This window comes from Lissotriton helveticus, chromosome 12 (assembly GCF_964261635.1).
Source record: "Lissotriton helveticus chromosome 12, aLisHel1.1, whole genome shotgun sequence".
Taxonomy (NCBI): Eukaryota; Metazoa; Chordata; class Amphibia; order Caudata; family Salamandridae; genus Lissotriton; species Lissotriton helveticus.
In genome coordinates this window covers 767,341,137-767,363,440 of record NC_136073.1, presented here as the reverse complement: position 1 = coordinate 767,363,440, position 22,304 = coordinate 767,341,137, and the positions used below count along the sequence as shown (strand labels likewise).

General features: G+C 46.7%; 1 protein-coding gene across 1 annotated transcript in view; it reads left to right on the top strand.

Annotated features, from left to right (window-relative positions):
• Window positions 1-21,709, top strand: part of CASQ1 (calsequestrin 1) — a 156,842-nt gene extending 135,133 nt beyond the window's left edge. Inside the window, exons 9-11 of the mRNA XM_078670090.1 lie at window positions 15,562-15,662; window positions 16,862-16,936; window positions 19,763-21,709. Of these exons, the coding sequence (XP_078526216.1) occupies window positions 15,562-15,662; window positions 16,862-16,936; window positions 19,763-20,122 (536 nt within the window). The 3' untranslated portion in view covers window positions 20,123-21,709. The remainder of the gene's footprint in view (window positions 1-15,561; window positions 15,663-16,861; window positions 16,937-19,762) is intronic.
• The last annotated feature ends 595 nt before the right edge of the window (window positions 21,710-22,304 follow it).

The window sequence follows — 22,304 nt, the reverse complement described above, 5'->3', positions numbered from 1 at the left end:
GTTGAAGAAACATTGGTAATGTTGGAGCTCCAGGCTTATACCAGCCATTATAAGTCCGGAGTACTCCATTGTTTTCAATGGAGCTCCCAACATTCCAATGTTCTAATATGATGTCCTTCTGTTAAGCTATATCCGTGCAGTAAATGCCCATTATCCTTTATGCGAAGCAGCAGCTACAATGTTTAGGTTACTATCCCTTTTGGTGTGAGTGCCAATGCCAAGCTGATCCAATATGGACTCAAAAGCTTAGTGGAGGAGTATTATATTGAATCGTTTAAATAGCTCTTTATGCCCTTGATAGGGCTGTGAAAGGCACTAAATCACAGACATTTTCTGGAGTGCATGGTTGGAGTTAGTGCTATAATTATGCATCAACGGAGAGTTTACATGGAGCAGGGTTGGCTAAGTTATGCAAAAACTGCTATTTTGTTATTTTAACACAGATTAAAAAGGTCTCAGCAAATGTTCCATCTCATTGGTACTAGTTTAAGAGTAGAGTATAGCAATCAGACACCACAATGGGACGCATTAACTTTTATAAAGGGTTTACCACTGTGCAGCACCAGGTGTGGTGCTTTTTTAGAAACTTTTGATCCGTCGGAGCTAGAAACAATTTGCATTGTTAAATTTTGTATCAAAGTATGCAGCAGATGGTGGGTTATGTGGTAAGTGTAATAAATGTAGGGGCACATTTATCAAGGTTTTGCGTCGCCCTTGTGCCACGCAAGAGGATGTAAAGGCAACACAAAACCCAAATGAGATTTATCAACCACATAAGGCCACCTTGAGTGGCCCTTAGTGGCTTGATAAATGTAGAGTAACTCAAGGCAATGCAAATCGCTGCCCTGCCTTACTCTGCAGCAGGGAGGCATGCACGGGTGCAGCATGGGTGTTCCTACGCATACACCCAGGATTCTGACACATTCTCAAATCTACCAAGTTTGGTAGATCTCAGAATGCATCGGAATTCTACACCTCCCCACCAGTGGCGCAGCCAGGGCCGGACTGGCCATAGCGTGCACCGGGCAATCCCCCGGTGCACCGCATGGGTGGGGGCCGGTTTTGGGCCCGTTTTTGTTACAGGGCTGGTTTTGCAGCATAGCTGTACCTAAATCGGCCGAAAACCGGCCCGCAAAGAGCTCGGCGCCACCCCCAAACCCCCGAGTGGGGATGGAGGTGGGGCGGAGGAGCACTTTGCCCGGGCCGGTTGTGGTTCCCAGTCCAGCCCTGGGCGCAGCATAGTGAAATAACTTTATTTATCCTCATTGTTTCCTGTTTGAAAGTGTGCTGCACATTTAAAAAGAGGAAAATGCCCCTGATAATTGTTTTTGTGCAGGTAGGTGTACATTCTTGCACAAAAACAATCCTGCCTGCAACACAGGCTCTCTTGCAACAAGGTGCAAGGGTGTCTGCATTGGCACTAGGCAGCCAAAGGTGTGCCAACACTAGGAAAGGACAGGAATGCTCTGTATAATGGTGAATAAGACTTATTCCTACCCTTTTGCTTTCACGCAGTGCAGCGATGTGGCTTGCTAAGTTGTGGGAATTTTTGATAAATATGGTCCATAGTGTTGAATAAAGAAGAGGGATCACTAGGTGGACAAGGTTAGTGATAACGTCTCCAAAATAGGTGCGGTCAAAGGGTCTGCTATAAAACTGACCTATCTTATAATCTTGCTTGAAATTGAACTTAATAAACTGAGCAAAGGCCCTGTGCATTCACCCACTTATATCATTTTATCCTGATAGCAAAAAAATATAAAACAAATCCAATGGAGAGTAGTGGGTAGTCGAAGTCATAATAAAAACACACACCACACTATAAGTATACAGTTCATCTAATATCTTTATATTCATAAAAAGAAAAGGATCCATTTAGCAGGAAAATATATTCTTTAGTGACAGTCAGTCAAGCATTAAATTGCCATCAAAATTTCACAAATTGAAGCACTGAAGTTTGCCAACACGTGTTTCGCGGAATATTCTATCCACTTCTTCGGGGCAAAAATCAAAACAAAAGATGTATTTCTATACATGTATTCTTTGAGGTGCTTGGTCTGATGTTGATTTCGCCACCTTAGGAATGGGCAGCTTTTATTTAAATTTTTGCCCTGAGGAAGCGATAGAACATTTAGCAAAACATGTGCTGGCAACATCAGTGCTTTAAATTGTGAAATTCTGTTGCCAATTTAATGTTTAACTGACTGTAGCCAGGCAACTTCAGTGCTTCAATTTGTGAAATTGTGTTGCCAATTTAATGTTCAACTGAATAATATCTTTGCCTGATACATGGATCCTTTTCTTTTTTCTGAATATAAAGATATTAGATGAACTATATACTTATAGTGTAATGTGTGTTCATATTATGACTTCGACTCCCCACTACCCCCATTTTATTTATGTTATATATACTCTTAACACAAAAAAACATGGTCTACTGCATTGTACTTAAGTATTCTCACATATTTAGACATGGTCAGCGACTAGCTGCCGCCTCCCCCCCAAACCGGCACCCAACACCCAGAAACGTGGACACGAGACTTCTTTACTTTTTGGAAGGCGGGCGCTAGTCGCCCGGCCGTATTTATTAAGATATGAAATTAAAAAGGGTTTTAATTGCATGATCAACAATTTATACAAAAATCAGCAGGACATTAGATACAAATTTTGTCAACAAGTTTGAGAGCCTGACCTTAACAAAAACTCTAATACATGTTGTTTCCTAACCGAGTCTAACATCCTCATCTTGATTTTTGTACATTTCTGGCCATATGGCAAGGTCACTACCGGTGTCAGGTCCTACAAGCTGCGCCTCCCCTAGAGACGTGCGCATGCGCAGTGTTACCCCGGGAATTGCCCGGTCTACGCCCTGAACTCCATTTACCCACTAAAGGAGGGCCCTTACTCTGCGCCATCCGGTGACGTCATGAGTATACGCGCGCGGGGTGGCTACCAGCCTAAGGAAAGCGTGAACTACTCCTACCCGCGCTCCTTTGCAGCATCAATTACCTTGCCCCTGGAGTTCTAGGAGTGGCCCGCAGGCCCCTCCCCCTGGGCGGGAACCTCCATAGGATGATGCCCGCCCCCTCAGACCTCAAATATGTGCTCACCGATAATGACCTTACCGCATGCCCCATACCTTATAAATACGACGACCTATGGGAAAAAATTCTAAAGGACAGCTACACTGGCTAATAAATAACAGCATCACCGTACAGCTACAAAGGGAAAAAAGGCCTAAAGACACTTGGCATCAAAGAAAAAGTACTTCACACACAGTTTGCTAAAAAGGGAAAAAATTCCTGAACAAAAAGCATCATCAAAATATACCGACAGATCCATTTCTACTACCATGTAAGGCATGTGGACAGTACCTTCGCAAACTTACAATTAAACCAGACATAATGAATGCCACAAGACTTTTGTTCCAAGGGATGGTGGGTGGGAAAACAAAGAAGCCCCGAGCGCGGGGCACACCGTGCTGTGAGGGAGCGTCCAGGGACAAGGGGGTCTCCTGGGCGCTCCCCACCTCTTTATTCTCAAGGGGCCAGGTGGGGGGGGCACGCCCCCTCCGGCCCGCCCCTCCTGTAGCCCGCCCCCCCTGACCCGGACCTTCTACCTGGTATCCGGGTCAGGGAGGCCGCCGGCCAATCGGTGGTGGGTCGCCCCCACCACCGAGAGACACCAAAGGGGAAAGGGGGGGAGACGGTCGCCGCGCCGCCATGCGTGCGGGGGGGCCGAGGGCCCCCCCTTTTCACATGGTCAGCGACTAGCTGCCGCCTCCCCCCCAAACCGGCACCCAACACCCAGAAACGTGGACACGAGACTTCTTTACTTTTTGGAAGGCGGGCGCTAGTCGCCCGGCCGTATTTATTAAGATATGAAATTAAAAAGGGTTTTAATTGCATGATCAACAATTTATACAAAAATCAGCAGGACATTAGATACAAATTTTGTCAACAAGTTTGAGAGCCTGACCTTAACAAAAACTCTAATACATGTTGTTTCCTAACCGAGTCTAACATCCTCATCTTGATTTTTGTACATTTCTGGCCATATGGCAAGGTCACTACCGGTGTCAGGTCCTACAAGCTGCGCCTCCCCTAGAGACGTGCGCATGCGCAGTGTTACCCCGGGAATTGCCCGGTCTACGCCCTGAACTCCATTTACCCACTAAAGGAGGGCCCTTACTCTGCGCCATCCGGTGACGTCATGAGTATACGCGCGCGGGGTGGCTACCAGCCTAAGGAAAGCGTGAACTACTCCTACCCGCGCTCCTTTGCAGCATCAATTACCTTGCCCCTGGAGTTCTAGGAGTGGCCCGCAGGCCCCTTCCCCTGGGCGGGAACCTCCATAGGATGATGCCCGCCCCCTCAGACCTCAAATATGTGCTCACCGATAATGACCTTACCGCCACAGGCCAGCATTGTTAACCGACGATCTGGCCTCCCCCCTCTAGACCCTACCTAAGGATCGCTCCTATTCGCAAATCCCTCCAACCAGGCCCAGATATTGTCAGACCACAAGACATTCCCTGCTTCATTCAAGTGAACCCCATCCCTCAAGTAGTACCGGTCGCCCCAGATACACCCATGAGGTATAGTCTGCAACAGGGGGGCTCGAAACAACTTGTCCAACCGTGTGTTGATCCTCTTTACCGAGTGATTCAACGCCCTGACCGAATCCCCCCCCCGCCACTGTAATCGAGGTATGAGTTGCGACCATACTACCGTGCAACCCGGGCAGGTCCTGGCCATCCACCCCGCAGTTGAGATAATCTCCTCAATCAGAATGCGCCTCCCCATGTTGGCCAAATCATTCTCCCCCAGGTGAAGTATCACCACTGACGGGGGAGATTGCCGGCGCGCTAACAGCCCCTGAAAGAAGCCCCTAAACTGGTTGAGGCATAACCCCCCTCTCCCAAAGAACGTGATGTCAAACCCCAGTTGTGCAGCCCTTTTCCCACGGTCACCTGAAATAAACACACATTCGTCTCGTCTCACATAGGAGTGACCCACAATCCAAACATTTTTCCTCATTGTTTCCTGGCTGTAGTTCCGCGCTGATGTATGTTGTTGGTGCCCGACGACAAATTCCTCCCCTGCGTAACAGGTCTGAGAAACTGTAAGAAAGCGGAAACAAACCAAGCGTGAGCACCATGTAATCACAACATGTCAATCCGTACATATCGTTTGTAGCAATCTGAGGACCATCTTCCAATTGTCTTCACTCTCTCCACTGGGAGGCCCCCTGCTACCGCCTCAGTTGCTGCCCCAATCCTAAAGGAATGAGAGCCAAACTCTTTAGGGTCAAGACCTGTTTTTCTGACCACCATCTCCAATACCCTCCTGAACTGATACCTGGTCAAGGGGTTACCGTCGGCGTGACAGAGCAGTGCCCTGCCCGCTGTGCCTACCAGCAGCCCGTGCCATACTTCCACGTGCTTCACTGGGCAGCAAGGGTTGGCGGGGGCCCGTTGGAGGACTATGGTGTGACCCCTTACTCCTGGTCAGTCGTTGACTTCTGAATGGTCACCCACATGGTGTCCTCCTTTATCCTTACACCCGCCTTTTGCAAGCCGCCCTGTAGGTCTGACTTGGAACCTGCCATCAGTTCGCTAATTCTCATTGCCCCATAGAATGCCAAGGAGAATGCTGCTTTAAAAAGGAGTACCTCCCACTCCGAGCTACAAACAGTGTCCAGTGCGCCCAGTAAAGCTGTCAGCCGCGCCAACCCTATGGGCTTTCTCTTATCTTTATGATGCCCCTGTATACGGCGCCAACCCCTCAAAGCCTTACACACCATAAAGGTATTGGTGGGATCCCGCAAGCCCCTAGCTTGAGCAAAGAATGATACCGCTGCCCTATGTCTGTTTGCAGCTGCCACTGAGCGTCCCTCCCTATGCATCCATTCTAAATAGGCTGCAAAGCCATCCTCCTGCGCCCATAGCCCCTCCCATTGCTGCCCCAAGAAAGTACAGTAAGACAAAAACGCCCCTTCATAAGCCGTCTTGGTCCTGGGGGCTAAGCTAGCAACCACGAGGTCCTGTAATCTGGGGCACCAATCTGCCAAAGTACTGCTAGGAAGTGCGCTGGCGAGGGGTCTGCTGTAGGAAGATGTTCCCTGAAAACCTGCATTTTGAAGCGAGAGAGGGAGTCAGCTGCATTATTCAGAATACCCGGGACATGCTTGGCCTTAAAAACTACGTTCCATCTTAAGCACTACAACACAATTTCTTTTACTAAGCGAAGTATGAAAGGACATCGTGCTCCCTGCTGGTTTATACATTCCACCACTGTCATGTTGTCTGACCAAAACACCACTGATTGATTACATAGGTGTTCGGGCCAGACCATCAATGCCACCCATATTGGGAAGAGTTCCAAGAAGCCAATATTGGCGGTCAGACCCCATGTTCTCCATGCCTCCGGCCACTGTTGAGCGACCCACCTGTTCCCTAGGATGGCGCCAAAGCCCACACTACCGGCGGCATCAGTCCACAGGCCCAACTCTGCTGATGTTGCGAGCGGGCCGAGCCAGACCACCCTGCCGTTAAAATCCTCCAGGAATGCCATCCATATAAGCATATCCTGGCGAATTTCAGACGACAGCCTAGTGCAGTGGTGTTTCTCCCTCAGCCCCTTCATTGCTTGGGCAATGGAGCGAGAGAAAGGGCGAGCCATGGGGATGATCCTCAGGGCGAAGTTCAACTGCCCTACCACCTCCTGTAATTGTTGTAGGGTGACCTTATCTCTCCGTAGGCATACACGTAGCGCTGTTTTGAATTTGTCGACCTTGTCCCTAGGCAATCTAAAACATCCCTCCACTGAATCAATCTCAATGCCGAGGAATTCTAAGCAGGTGGTCGGGCCAACAGTCTTCCCGGGCGCAAGCGGGACACCAAAAGCCCGCATGAGCACGCAAAATTCCTGCAATGCCAGTGCACACTCCTGAGATCCCGCCGTACCCAGGAAGAGGAAATCATCCAAATAATGCATGACCCGCTGGTGGCCCGTCGCTTGTCTCATGGCCCATTCAAGAAAAGAGCTAAACATCTCAAAGTAAGCACAAGATATAGAACAACCCATGGGCATGCATTTATCCATGTAGAACATATCCCCAAAGGTGAAGCCTAAGAGATGTTGATCCGCTGGGTGTACCGGGAGGAGGCGGAAGGCTGATTCTATGTCTGATTTCGCCATCAGCGCCCCGGGCCCCGTGGCCTGCAATAAGTTAACAGCCTGATCAAAAGAGGCGTACTTAACACTACAGATACCCTCGTCAATGGCATCATTCAGTGACGCCCCCCTAGGTGCTGACAGGTTGTGGATCAATCTGAATTGCCTTTTCTCTTTTTTGGGGACGACTCCTAATGGGGAACACACAAAATTGGGCACCGGCACTACAGTGAAAGGGCCAGCTATCCTGCCTAAGGAAAGCTCCTTGTCAATCTTGGCGGCCACCATAGCCGGATTGTGCTTTACTGACAATTGATTTTTACAGTGTGCGCTGCCTGTGTATCCTGCTGCAGGGATCCTAAAGCCTTTAGAGAAACCTTCTTGAAGTAGGGTGGCCGATGTGTGGTCCAGATATCTGTTCAACCATGGTATCATTGCTAACACATCCACTGGCGTGGGGGGGCCTAACTGGTTTGTCTCACAGTGGCTTTCCCCTTCCCCTCTGTCCCGTGTTCCCATGCTTGGACCTACAGGTAGTTTCTGGATGAGAGGGGTGACCACAGGAGGAACATGCGTGTCTAAACTTACACGCGCCCCTTGTGCAGGTGCGCCTATTAAAGTCCCAGCACACCCCCTTTTTCTCCGCCCCACTGGCCCTAAACTTCCCAGGTACCTCACTCGTTTGGGGGGGCCGAAAGGGCTGTTGGGGTCTAGCGGAGAACACCTTGACCGAACCGGAGAACTGAGGGGGGGGTGCATTATCCGAGAACTGCTTATGCCACGACATAGAGTCCACCGTGTCCCATGTTAGTGATCTATTAAATTCCAATGCTTTCCTGAAATTTAAATCATACCCTTTCCACGCATCCCCAGAATACTGTTCACTCCACCCCACAATCCTGCTCTGGTAGCATGCCAATGGCGCCTGCAAATCCGGAGGTCGTTCAGCCTTGATAGCCGTAAATACAGCCCAAGCCTTAATCCAGTTGAGCAGTGTTTCCTCAACCCTAAATCTAGCACACTGCACCCTCCATTCACTTGGGTGCATCCACTCCTTCAGTGTTTTCGCATGCTCCATTTCCCTATTATCCAACAACAAAGAATAAATATACACATATTTATCTGCCCAAATCATCTCCTTTACAGCTAACGACACATGTTGAGCCAAATTCTCACTCCTGGAAGGTAGAACACCGTCCCCCAAGAGCGGCAATGCCACTTCCTTACCATGTGCGGGCACCGGGGCCGGCTGCCCATTAGTTCCATCCGGCTGGGGAAGACTGGGACCTGCAAGGGGGGAAGATACTGGCACTGCAACACTGTCGGCGACCGCCGCCGATTTGATCTTTTCTACAAACCTCGCCGCCTCTGCTGCATGATCTGCAGAAGTTGGGAAAGCTCCCCCTTTTTGGAGCCACGGCATCAAGGCCGTTATCTGAGACAACAATTCAGGGGGCATTGAATCTAAATTCCCACCTGGGACAACAGGTACCACTGGGGTTATGCCCAGTGGTACTGGCGCAGTCGGCAAGGCGGGTGCCGGGTGTGGCAAGCCTGTAGCCGGGATTGTGGGCACCGGTGGGGGAGCAGACCCCGCGTCTCCTGGCGGTACGACAGGCACCGGCACCACGGGGGCTGGGGGTATAGGCATAGGTATAAGCGGGGGTGGGATGACCGCCAATGGCACGGCAGGTACCGGCTCTACTGGCCCTGGGGCGGGTGTAGCATACCTGGGTCTCTTGGGCTTAGACTTCCTAGGTGGGGTAACAAAATCCCCCCTTGGCAATGGTGCCGCCCTCTGGCGGATAGGCCTCCCCGATGGGCCAGGGGCATCATCATGCCTCTCATTCATCCGTGCTTCCAGCTCATCTACTTTCCCTAGCCGCTGTTTAATTTAACCCATCTCACGCATCATGGCCCGCATCATAGCCTCCATCTTGGACCCACCTTTTCCACCCCGTGGACCTGGCATGATAAAACCCCCACAACCAGCTGCCTACTCTCCTGATATCACGACAGGCCAACTTTATGTACCTTTCAGATGGAGGGTCACCAGGGGGCTTTCAGCACCATGCAACGGCGACCGCAACACTAGCGGCTTGTCCGCTTATGTAAGGGGTGAGTAAACCTAATGTAGACCCACCCGGCGGCCACCAGGAGCGATGAATGCCAGCCCCCCGTACCCCTCTTACCGACCAGTCCTGCGCACCAGGTTGGGTGTTGACTGTCCGTACGTCCTTACGCCTCGTCAAATGAGTGAATCTGCACGAAATAACGTCGTTAGATGCCTGAAATAGAGAGATGTATTAACACCGTGCGATAAAACAGGAGCAGGCTTAGAAAAGCCCAATTTAAATACAATGGAGGCTTGAACCCCCCCCGTTAACTTTCTGGTGATGTGCACCACTAAACTTATGTTGTATCTGCAGACAATAACACAACACTCTCTCTAAGCCAGAAAAAAGGACTTAAAGGAACATTGAAGTAACTTCTTACCCACAATTGCCCCCTTTGTTCAAAGTCACCAATATAAAACAGAATTTATAAGGCAATTATCAGGTTAGGCAATGCACAACACTCATAAAACAGTTACTGAATATTACTTCGCCTTTTCTTTCACAACATTCCTACAAAACCGTTATCCCATGACACCTAGCTTTATCCTTGCAATTGCACGTTAACCTAGGGGTCTCCCATCCAGGTGCTGCCCTGGTCGACCCTGCTTCACTTCCCTGCACAGTAGCTCAAAAAACTGCCCTGTGACCACAAGCGCGTGACAAAACGTGCTAAATTAGCTTCACACTCAAGCTAGGCTTATGTAATTAGCTCCCGCCGGCCTTATTTGCCGTTTAAGTGAGTGCGCTCACAACCGTTTTTAAAGGACGATCATAAATTACTCCACTATTGTAAAGCACACAATCACCGGTATTCTACAGCCGCTCCCGGCGTATCTCAGCAGCGTGCTTGCACCCCGTTCAATAGGTGCCCGCTACTGAAGTCCCCTGCCCCCCACGCTACCTTACCGGGCCTCAGGCGACCCGTACCACGCTCTCCCCGTCGACTCCGCGCCCTTGTGCTCCCGACGGCTCTCCGCTCCTCGCTGATCCGCAAAAGGCGAGGCGATGCTCCCGGGCAAAGGCGATGCAGCCTCCGGCTCTCCGCTCCCCTGAAGCTGTTTCGGCGGTGTCCCACGTGGCTGGGGCAGCGCGGCTCCGGAACCCGAACGTCCAAAGCCTGTGAACAGAAAAGCAGAGTCACCACGTTCCGGCAATGTTCCTCCTCGATCGAAAAAAGCTTGGCTTCCAGCGAGTTCCTGCTGCTCCGGAACGCCGACTGAATAAATGCCTGAAAAAGAAAGCGAGAAAAGTTATAAAACAAAGAAGCCCCGAGCGCGGGGCACACCGTGCTGTGAGGGAGCGTCCAGGGACAAGGGGGTCTCCTGGGCGCTCCCCACCTCTTTATTCTCAAGGGGCCAGGCGGGGGGGGCACGCCCCCTCCGGCCCGCCCCTCCTGTAGCCCGCCCCCCCTGACCCGGACCTTCTACCTGGTATCCGGGTCAGGGAGGCCGCCGGCCAATCGGTGGTGGGTCGCGCCCACCAGGGCCCGCCCCCACCACCGAGAGACACCAAAGGGGAAAGGGGGGGAGACGGTCGCCGCGCCGCCATGCATGCGGGGGGGCCGAGGGCCCCCCCTTTTCATTTGTGGTGCAGAAGAGGCTCAGAGGGAACTTGTAATTTAGAAAGAGTTTTACTTTTGGAACAGTTCTAGTATTTGAAGACTTTTAGCTTTCTGAACAAAAAACACAAGATACACTTCTTAAAGAAAGAGAGGGCATGCTGTTCATCCAGAAACACAAGAGCACCTCTTAATAGTGGGTTTATGTTCACATTTATGTTTTTCTGAATTTCCAAATACACATTTATTTAGAAAAGAGAAAATGAGCAATGAAGTGTTTTGCTTCAAGTGGTCCTTAGGTAGGTAGAAGCACTTGGATCTGCTCTGTGTGTTTTTTACCATTGAGAAAATCTCGAGCAAGTACACGTGATATCTAGTTCAAGTGCTGCGGTCAATCTGCGAGCTTGTTGCGCATGGACTCTTCATTTGAATTAGTAGTTCTTTACCAATGGGTAATCAAGCAGCAAAAGTGGGTACCACTTGGATACAGGGGCAGAGTATGAATAAAAAGTCAAAATGTGGGCTCTGATTCTACTTGAAGTGGTGAATTCCAATGCTTCTACAGACGCGAATTCTGGGCTTTGCGATACCACCCCCCCCCACAATTTACCCTTGACAAATTTCTGCAGATTAAACCTGCTGAACTTCTTCTGGAGAGAACATGCAAAAACTTTGATACACTCAGAAATAGGTCGTGTAGACACGTTTCAACATTTAGGTGATCAGTATGAGTGACGAGGGAAATTCTGATCCATGATCGAACCTTTCAACGCAATTACAAGTTGGGCTAAGAGTATTGCACCCAACAATAAATTGATGTGATAACATTTGAATCGAAATGTTAGCCGGTCAAACCTGCCGAAATTAACTGAGGATAAATACCCAGTAATTGCCAGGCCATTCAGATTTGTATGCGATGAGCAGCAAAATCTGCAAGTTATTCCATACATACTTGTAATTTTATGCTATTTATCACACCTTTATGCATCAAAATGAATCAAGTGCAATACCACACCAATGAACAGGGTATAGGGAAGACCTTACTTCCATTTGCATTAGTGTTTGCGGGGTCAAAGCAATGAAAGCATTGTGTTTAGTTACTGACCATTATGAAAACTTATGGTCGTAGCACAAAATTGAGCTGCACAACACAAGCGCCCACACAACCTTTAGTAAAGTTAGGCCGTAATTTTTCATTTTCTCTTGACCAACACATAATCAGCCGTATTTACTGCACCCTTGGTCCCAGTGACACAAGCTTTGGGGGAGGCGGCCATCGCAGGAATCACCAGCACCGCCACCCCACCGTCCTCACTTGCTGCCGTTGTGGGAATCAGCAGCACCTCCCCGCACTTACCTGCGGCCGATGCGGGTATCGGCAGCACCACCCCCCCTGCATGCGCCTGCGGGGAGGCAAACGCAGGGACCGCCACAGGCAGCACAAGGCCTAGCTACGACACTGCTTGGTCCCTGATTATGAAGTAGAGTTCAAATTCTGATCCATTTACAAAAAGGTGTTTGCACACAGATCAGAATTGTGAGTAACGTGGTAGTTGTTATGTTATGAATGAAATACCATCATTTGTAAAGCACACAGCTACCTCCGGAGAGGTGTCCCAGCGCTGTGGGCCGTCTGGAAGATTAAGCAAGCTATTGCCCAGAGTCACATGGTGCTGGGCTAACCTGCCACTGGAGCCAGGAATCGAACTGTGAACCCTGTGGTCTGGAGTCAGGCATCCTGGCTGCTGTGCCACACCTCTTCCATATGTCATTGCCACTTGTTCTAGGGCAACGATTCACCATCAGAGGTGTATCTCGAAGCTTTACTGACTCAGGCCTGCAGAATACATCAGAACAACCACGTCTTCAGAAGTCTTTTAAACTTGCCCAGTTCCGGGCATAGACAAATTCAATTGAACGGGGCATGGTATAAGAAGGATCTGCCAGTATTTCTCAAGGTGCGGATTTGAGGAATCTGTTGCAGAGCGTTGTTTGTGGATCTAAGCAGTCTGGAGCGGCAGTAATGGCAGAACCTACTGTTCAGATAAATTGGGGCTTTGCTGGTTAGCGCTTGTGAGTGAGACAGCATAACTTGAAGATAACACACTTCCTGACTGGTAGCCAATGCAAGGCACTCAAAATGGTGGGTGTAGAAGGAGAGCCTAAGGGAAGATTGCAGACCAATAGGGCGGCTGTATTCTGCAAAACCTGTAGCTTAGACATCAGCGTGTCATTCACCACAACCAGCAGCACATTTCCTTAGTCCAGGAAACTCCTTATCAAGGCCTGGACTAGGGTTTTCCTAGAGGATCATGGAAGCCAAGGAGAAAAACATTCTTTAATAGGCACATAGTGCAAAGCATAAGCCACAAGTAGCCATGACCCGGTCCTTCGTTGATAGTGTCTGGTCCAGCTTTATGCCGTCTCAGAGATGAGCCAAACCTAGTTCAGCGGGCCACCAGTCAGCGGACCAGAGCTCCTGAGCCTTTCCAAATAACAGTATCCCAATCTTGTCGCCATTTAATTGAAGACAATTGCTTGTCATCCAGTTCGCAATTTTTCTCATGTAGTCAGAGAATCAAGATTTGACCTTATCGGGGTCAATTAATGCACACTCACACAGTTTTCCACTTACCAATTTCAGTAGTCCCAGAAAATATACATTTTGCACATAATTCCTCACTTTTCGGAAGAAAATTTGAATATGAGGTAATTACTACACTTGCGAATCTCACACCTCATGGTAGTGGTATGATGATAGTGGTAAATATCACCCTCTTAACCCCTAACTACTTCTGAGGGCTTTTGTGGTTGTTGAAGGACATCTTCCTGAGTTTAAAGGCCCAAATCCCTGGAAGGCCACTTGTCCTCAATGGAGCTCTCAACAATCCAATGTTCCAATGTGGGTCATTGTGTAGTAGTAAAGGAAACTTTGCAGAGGTGAAAGTGATACATTGGTAGGTCTGTGAAACTTAGAAAGTGCAGTCATTTGAACATTATTGGCATTTTATAATAATGAAAAGGGCAAGATAAACTAAAAAAAAAAAAAAAAAAAATACTCCCATATACAGCCGCAAAAGATATGGCACAATATTGATCCTTGGTTAGCACCACAGTTGCTTCACAGCCAAAATGTAATGATCATTCTCTATTTTCCAGATAAAGGAAATCTTAATATTTAAATATTACTGAAAATGGTGCATATTGACTTGTTATTGTCTCCATGCTATTCACAATAAAGAGAAACACGCATTGGCAAACTCAATATGCCTGGATTTAATCTGACAAAACATGTAAATACAGACATTCTCAAATTATGTTTTCCTGTGTTTCATGCTCAAACATTGTTTAGCACTTAAAAGCCTCCCCAAGCAGCCTGTGCATGTTACACTCCAACTCAGATTGTTGAGCACACAGCTTAGAGACCTTATATCTTTCATTCTTATATGCCTCCAGAACAAACTGCGTGGATGTATGTCATTACAACGCGGGCTTTACACCACGCTACCATTACGACACAACAATCACAACGCAAGTCGTTTCAACGACTTGCGCTGGAGGCGCTCGATTTAGGAATAGTATAATTTACTATTCCAACTCCAGCCCACGTAACAGTAGGGAAGGTGTTGGAATAGTAAATCATGCTATTCCTTAGTATATAGCGCCATCCAGCACACGTCGTTGTAATTGCTGCGTCGTAATGGTAGCGCGGTGTATAGCCCACGTTGTAATGGCTGTTCACCAACTGCGTCATTGCCCCTCTGACAAAAGCCTTCATAGTATCCCATACAATATGTAGCGAGGCAGTCTCCTGATTGTCCACTATAAACCCTCTCAAATGGTCCGTCAGTCAAACTTTAAAGGCAGGATTAGAGAGAAAGGATCGGGAGGAAGTATAATGGAGCCCTTCCTGAATAGTTGCGGGCAGCTGCATTGGTGAAAGGACCGGATTATGGTCTGAAGTGATCTTAGGGCATACCTCCTCAGCAGTCCATTGAAACAACTGTTGAGGCAACAGAATCAGATCTACTCTAGAGTTTTGCCTGTGCTGCGCTGAATCGAATGGGTAGCCGGGGGTCCTAGGAAAAGATGTCCTCCGTGAGGCAAAGAATTGAACATGACAAATAGGTTGATTATTAGGGTACTCTTCAAATGGAAAATAGTCACTCACCCATTCCAACTGAAACGCTTCACGGAAGGTGAAATGATACACCGAATAGTCAACAGCATAGGGTGAAGGACTTCTAGTCCTTTGGATAGAGCCAAAGCCCACAACACATATTTTAAATGAGTGATAACAGAACGTCAGTCAGATAGTTGCACTGTCAACCAGACCTAAAAACATATTCTTATAATAAAGAAGACAGATATTTAGAATCCTCCTCTAATTATTTGATCTTGGTGTAGGTATCAATTTGTAACCCTATTATTTTTCATAAGGTATTTATTAACAACTCCAGCTTGGTAACTTAATTAGTCTAAACATTTTCAATAATTGTGTAACAATGATATTTGGCGTCAAAAACTTTAACCACAATTTGATTTTTGACTTCATTTTCAAATCAGATTCCATGTTGGGATATAAAAATCGCTGATTAGTCTTCTAAACTTAAATTTTTAAAGGCCTGGCTGTTCTAGGCCCTCTAAGAATGTCATTCATGCATTCATGTATTTTCGGATAACTGAGCTTTTCTTGTTTTATACACAGATGGTTATGAATTCTTGGAGATCCTTAAAGAGGTTGCTGAAGATAACACCGATAATCCCGATCTGAGCATCATCTGGATTGACCCAGAGGACTTCCCACTGGTAGGCAGAACTTTCCTTCAGACCCACCCTTTGGTCTTCAGTTGAGATTGTTGACTCATGTTGATGCCTGTGGTGAATACCCTAACTTGATCGCGTTGTGCGCCATATCGCCATTTCTGTATTCAGCACGCTCACTTTGAACAGTGACTTTCAGCACTTTGCAGATTCACTCCTCTAGAAAAATGACCAGAAAATCAATATTTACCTTAAGATTGAAGATCTAGTTTTTGCCTATGTAGCTACCATGATGACCCTTGGAATGCATTGCACATAATTTCTGCCAGAAGAGTGTGTCTATCATTCAAGTCTCTTTTCTGGTTGCCTGCCTATCTTCCATAATATTATTAAATATTCCTCGAATAATACAGGATATGTTCCTAGAAACTCCTCCATCATAACATGGAGTTACTCCTGCATGAGAAACGCCGTGTAAGCTTTGCAAGTCTCTTGTCAGACGCAGCACCGCCTGTGCCAATGAATATTGGGGTGGCAGAGGAGCAGAGAGGGTTTAAGAGTGATAAGTAATGTTGGTTTTGGGAAGGCAGGAGACAGCTCAAGGTGAAAAGGTAGACACTCTACCTATGGTGGTGGGGTATAGTGCCTAGGGTCCCCAGTTAGCAAGGAGGTTGCTGATCTGGGTAAGATCAACGTGGTGCAGGTGAGAAAATTGATAGGATTGATGAATTCCATATGAGACGAGCAGCATTTTGAAATAGCTTTTAAGGGGTGACATTTTCATATTTAGGGCTAAAAGGGAAACGATTGATTCATTCCAAATTTTCAAAGGTCGTAGATGTGCGCAATTTGAGAAACCTCTGGATTGGCGAGGACGTTTTAGGGGATTGGGCAGAGTCAGGCACGTGTCGGTTTCACCTGAAGTAACAATGCCTAAACTGTGAGTTGGTTAATGATACCCCTAGATGACTGTAGGTAGGGCACACTATGTATCTCTTCCCAGTTCCTTGAGAGGCTTGTCACAGCACCACAGACAGGCCTCCTGTGCAATTTGCAGCCAGGCTTAATCAATCAATCAATCAAACATTTGTAAAGCGAGCTACTCCCCCGTGAGGGTCTCAAGGTGCTGGGGGTGTGGGGTGGGGGGGAGGTTAGAGCAGCTACTGATCGAACAGCCAGGTCTTGAGAAGTTTCCTGAAGGCTTATGCACTACTTACGAGTTTTCTCTTCATTTCCCTTTTCAGCTGATCCCCTACTGGGAGGAGACCTTTGATATCGACCTGTCCAGACCACACATTGGTGTGGTGAATGTTACAGATGTAAGTGCATCACAGCCTGCCTTCATACGAGCTGTTCTTCCTGTCTCCTCTACTGTTGCGTTTCTGCAGTTTGTCTGTCCAGGCCTCTCATGCTCTAATGTGGCCCTCCCAACCTCTGTATAGCGTCCTTCTAAACTATTCAGTCTCTCTCTCTCTCTCTCTCTCTCTCTCTCTCTCTCTCTCTCTCTCTCTCTCTCTCTCTCTCTCTCTCTCTCTCTCTATCTATCACTCTCTCAACTTTCCTCTGGTTCACCTAGCTATGGCTCTGGCTCACACATACTTTGCCCAGTGGCGGATGACAAAATTAAGAGGTGGTGAGACGGGTGGACAAGGCGCAGGGGAGAGGGAACACGCGGAGGTGGGGGTAGTAAAAAAAATAGAAAAAACACTCACCTTAACGTGCCTTCAGCATCTCATCATGCCTCGGTGAACTTCCTTTTCCAAGCGGGCACTGGGGCAGCGTCACAGACTCCCTCTGCAATCCCAGCGCTGCTCTCATTTTATGAGAGTAGTGCAGGGATTTTGCTGAGTGGGCTGAGAAGACACTCCGCTCAGATTAGGGAGTCTGTGGGTTTTCCCCAGTACGGCTGCTCAATACAGCCGGGCTGGAGAAACTTAAGAGCGCGTGTGTTTGGTCAGCCTGATGCGGCCGGCCAAACACACATGTGCAGTTAGAAGTGCGCATAGCACTGCTCCTTCCCCTCCCATTCCTCGGCCCGCCCCTCCCTTCATACGAAGTAAAATAAAAAACTATCGTAAAATATCGTTTCATTTTTCACTTGCTGGCTCTGAGCCAGTGAGGTGATGCTCCTCCGCCATTGTTGAGGAGCCGCCACTGGCTTCGCCTACCTCTCCATCTCACACCAACCAATAGCTTTCCCTCTCATTCTGGCACTCTAATATGCTTTCCTCCATTTATGTATTGCACCCACCAACACCGCTGCGTTTCCCATCTATCTGCCTGTATCTCCCACCCCTTCTCAGTACCAGCCTGTCCACCTGTCTCTTTTCCTCTTCTTGTGCCCTCTCTTCCCATTTGTTCCTTTCCCTCACTCTACCACAGCACCTCTCTGCCACGAAGCATCTTCCTCTCTCCACATTTTGCCTTAAACCTGTTCCTGTGCCTTTGCATCTGTGCTTTCATTTGTTCCAGTTTCTTTCTTTTTTCCACCTCTTAAATCCTGTCGCTATTTCTGAAAGGTGTGATTTTTCACAAGATCATGTTTTTTTCTGTCTGCACATTTCTTTGCACCTGCTCATGATAACCCACCTCCATTTAGGAGTAATTTTGACTAAGGTGTCTGTGGGCGCACTCAGATGCTACCAACCAAGCCTTTTTCAGTCTGCTAACAAGCAGCCAATGCATGGTAAACTAATATTGTATGCAGAGGTGTCTCGCGGTGTATAGCTTATGCAAGCATACATAAGGCCTCCCCGACTAAACTGAGGGCCAGATGTACTAAGCATTTTAACTGTCGTAAACAGCCGATTACTGAAGTGGGTCACCACAAGCCTGGTGGTCATTGCTGAACTGGTTACCTACCACAAGACTGGCAGTCAATATTGAATTGGGAAACCACAAAAATGGTGGTCATCAGTGAATTTGATTAACGCACATTTGATGGCTGTTACTGCTCTGGGTTACCACAACGTTGGTAGTCATTATTGAATTTGTTACTGTGGGAATGGTGATCATTGAAGATCAGGGTTACCAAAAGCTGGTGGTCATCACTGATCTTGATTATCAATAGGCTGGTGTTCGTCACCGAGCCGGGTTACCTCGTGACTTATGATTATCGAAGTGGATTACCATAAGACTAATGTGGATGGGTTACATAAGACAGATGTTTACCAAAAGCTGGTGGTCATTACTATGGCTCGATTTCATACTTTTTAGCGAAGGAAAATGAAATTGAATTACAGTAAGTGCATTACCACATAGTTTCTTCATTTACTTACTTCACATTACCAGCAGTCTCCTTTGATTATAGCATGTGCTGAAGATCTAAAAATATATTGATAGAATTTAGGCATGATTTGAAATTGTGGTTAAAATGCTGGAAATGTGCAGTAGCCTGATTAGCAAACATTACTGATACCACTGCACCATGAGCATGAGCATTTCAAAGGTTCACCACTAAGTCAAGCTCATATCTTTTCAATGGCTGCAAAATATGCAGAGTAAATGTTATATACAATCTGTGAGTAGTAAATAGTGTTTTCCTCATGTCACTTGCTGTACTGTGGTAATAAACTGAAATTTGACCTTTGAACTGTAGTAATGAATGTGTGAATATGCATTTATTGATATATTAGCACTGATATATGTGTGTGTGTGGGTGTGTGTGTGTGTATATATATATATACACACACACACACACATATATCAGTGCTAATATATCAATAAATGCACATTCATTTCTACAGTGTAAAGGCCAAATTTCAGGTTGTCTGTATATATATATGTGTGTGTGTGTGCGTGTGTGTGTGTGCTCTTTCAGGGTTAGAGTGCCTTATGAATTATGCACAAACATAAGAGCTATTGTATTAATGAAAACACACACACACATATATATATATATATATATATATATATATATATATATATGTATATATATATATGCTCAATCCGTCTGTCCATGGGGGAACAGACGACCATGGGGATCATATGTGTGTGTGTGTGTGTGTATAATCATACATGTTACCACTGAAATCTGGCTCACAGGCTCTATCATTTATTCATTTGCCCACTGACAAAGATTTTAGACAGAATACTGATAGATTTTAACTGTTCTTTTTGTTTTTTTCATTTTCCAAATCTTCCAGGCTGACAGTATTTGGATGGAAATGGATGATGAAGAAGATCTCCCCACAGTTGATGAGCTAGAAGACTGGATTGAAGATGTGTTGGATGGGGACATCAATACTGAAGATGATGATGATGATGACGACGACGATGATGACGACGATGATGACGACGATGATGATGATGACGACGATGATGACGATGATGACGATGACGACGATGATGACGACGATGATGATGACGACGATGATGACGATGATGATGATGACGACGACGATGATGATGACGACGATGATGATGATGACGACGACGATGATGATGATGATGATGACGACGATGATGATGATGACGACGATGATGATGATGATGACGATGAGTAAAGCATCATTGCCAGTCACGTTGCTACAATCATTCGTGATCAATCAGTCACACCTTTACAAAAAATCAGACTCTAGTGATAACGTATTTTTATATTGATCTTATGTAAGTTAAATTCCCTTTGGACTCTCCCATGGATTTTCTTCCCCATCAGCCAATATTTCACACTGCAGATATAACACGTCCCCTTCCATCCCATCGGTGTGACCATGCGTACCCAAATGAGCAAAGTGCAAATAATTTGAGAAAATATGGTTGGGACCACCGTCTCTTGTAAAAGTCTTAACTTGAACATCTTTTTCTAATATCATTCATCTGCCTATGTTACCATCTGCACGCTGAATTAAAATACAACATTAGGATTAAAATACAACATTAGGATCCTTATCATCTCTTGCACCAGCCCACTTCATGTGCACACACACTCTCACACATACATTTTCACGTACATTTTCAGGGTATGGTTCCCTGATGGGCTGAAACAATATATTTAAGATTGAGGTGGGACTCTTCACAGAAACCCGAGCATAGAAAATCCTCCACTGTCCAATGAGCGCCACACAAAATGTAGACACCTTCATCCCTACCCCCATGAGCACAATGGATTCAGGATTTCCCATCCATCCATCAATTCCTGGACCAGGAGGAGAACAAGTACCGCTAATCTTAGCTGTAAGAACTATTACCTACATCCCTTATTAAAGTCCCAGGGTATCTCGGATAGATGGATGTCCTTCATCGGCTCAGCAATGACGCAGTCTGACTCCAGAGCAGACAAGCCCAATGATTATATGTGTCTTGGGAGGTTGGTTGGTGGTTCAACCCCAGAATTGTCCGCGCCTGGTCATTTCTTTAGATTGCTTCTCCAACTCATAAAGGAGGCCAGCAGACCCCAGCCTTTGAAACCTTTGCAGTGGAAGCAGCTAGAAATGTCCATGGTCCATAATGTCATCTGACCTCTCCCCCTCCTGACTCATCATTCCAAATGTTGTATATTGAGTCCTTATATGATGTACACAAGCCTAAAGATCCAGTCAGTATTGGTGCTAAAATTGACAGGTCAACATACGTCATCGGACAGTCTCTCACACCTTTCCCTATTGGACGATTCCATCCATATCTGGTACTGCCTGTGGAAGGCACCATTCCCAGTAAAAGGGAAAAAAGAACTCAGAATTGTTGTTCTCATTAACACAACGCGGCTGTTTTTCTTCCATGTGGGTTTTAGATAATTAAGCAATTTGGATATCTTTAAACATCCATGCACAGAATAATATTGTACTGACAGCAAGTAAAAACGATTCTATTTTTTTTTTTTTTTACAAACAAACTAAACAGAAAATAGAAACTGGGCAGCACTTGATATTTCACTTCATATGTCTTAATTAGTTCCTCGTTTCTGCTGTGATCGGTGTGAAAAGCACAGGAAGGGATGCCAGATTTTCAAACAAAAATGGTAAAACGAAAAAGACCTCTAAAACAACAAAGAATGTGTCTCGTGTGTTTTGTTTTTTACATTTTGGGGCGAAGAGAAGCTCAGAGAATCTTTTTTTTTTAGCATTGTGACTAAAAATGTGTACAGAAACGTTTATGGCTGTTTTGTCTTATTTATGTTTTTTTTCTTTTGAAATTACTCCTTCAGCATATCCACATTTGTTGTTGTGCAATGAGGTGCCTAGCCCTATCACAACTACAAAGTAAAAATCAGTCTGTTGTTTTAAACATCTTAAAACATATATAGTGCAACGCCAACCTTTTTGTTACTCCTTCGCTTGTGGATGAGTTGGGGACAGCTAATGATCTTGATTAGACCATACCCAGATATTATTTAATGTGGGGGCTACTGGGGAGGTACTGTTAAGTAATGAGGGTCCTACAAACAGATACACACCTCTGTGCCTCGACCTTGTCATATAAATGAATACATGAGTACAGCTTGCCAACATGGCATCAAGACGCTGCTAGGGTGGGGACTTTCAAGGGGCGAAGCCACGTTAGTAAAAATCAGGCTTGGGTGGAGTTTGTGGAGTTTCGCTACGCTGAACTCAGCACAGTGACACAAAAACTCTGCGGAGTTCCGCAAGTGACGGAAGTCAGATCTTCCTGCTGCTCGAGTAGAAATTCTACCCGAGTGGCAGCTCGCGCTCACCTACTTACTGTTAGCGAGCACGAGCGGTGAAAAAC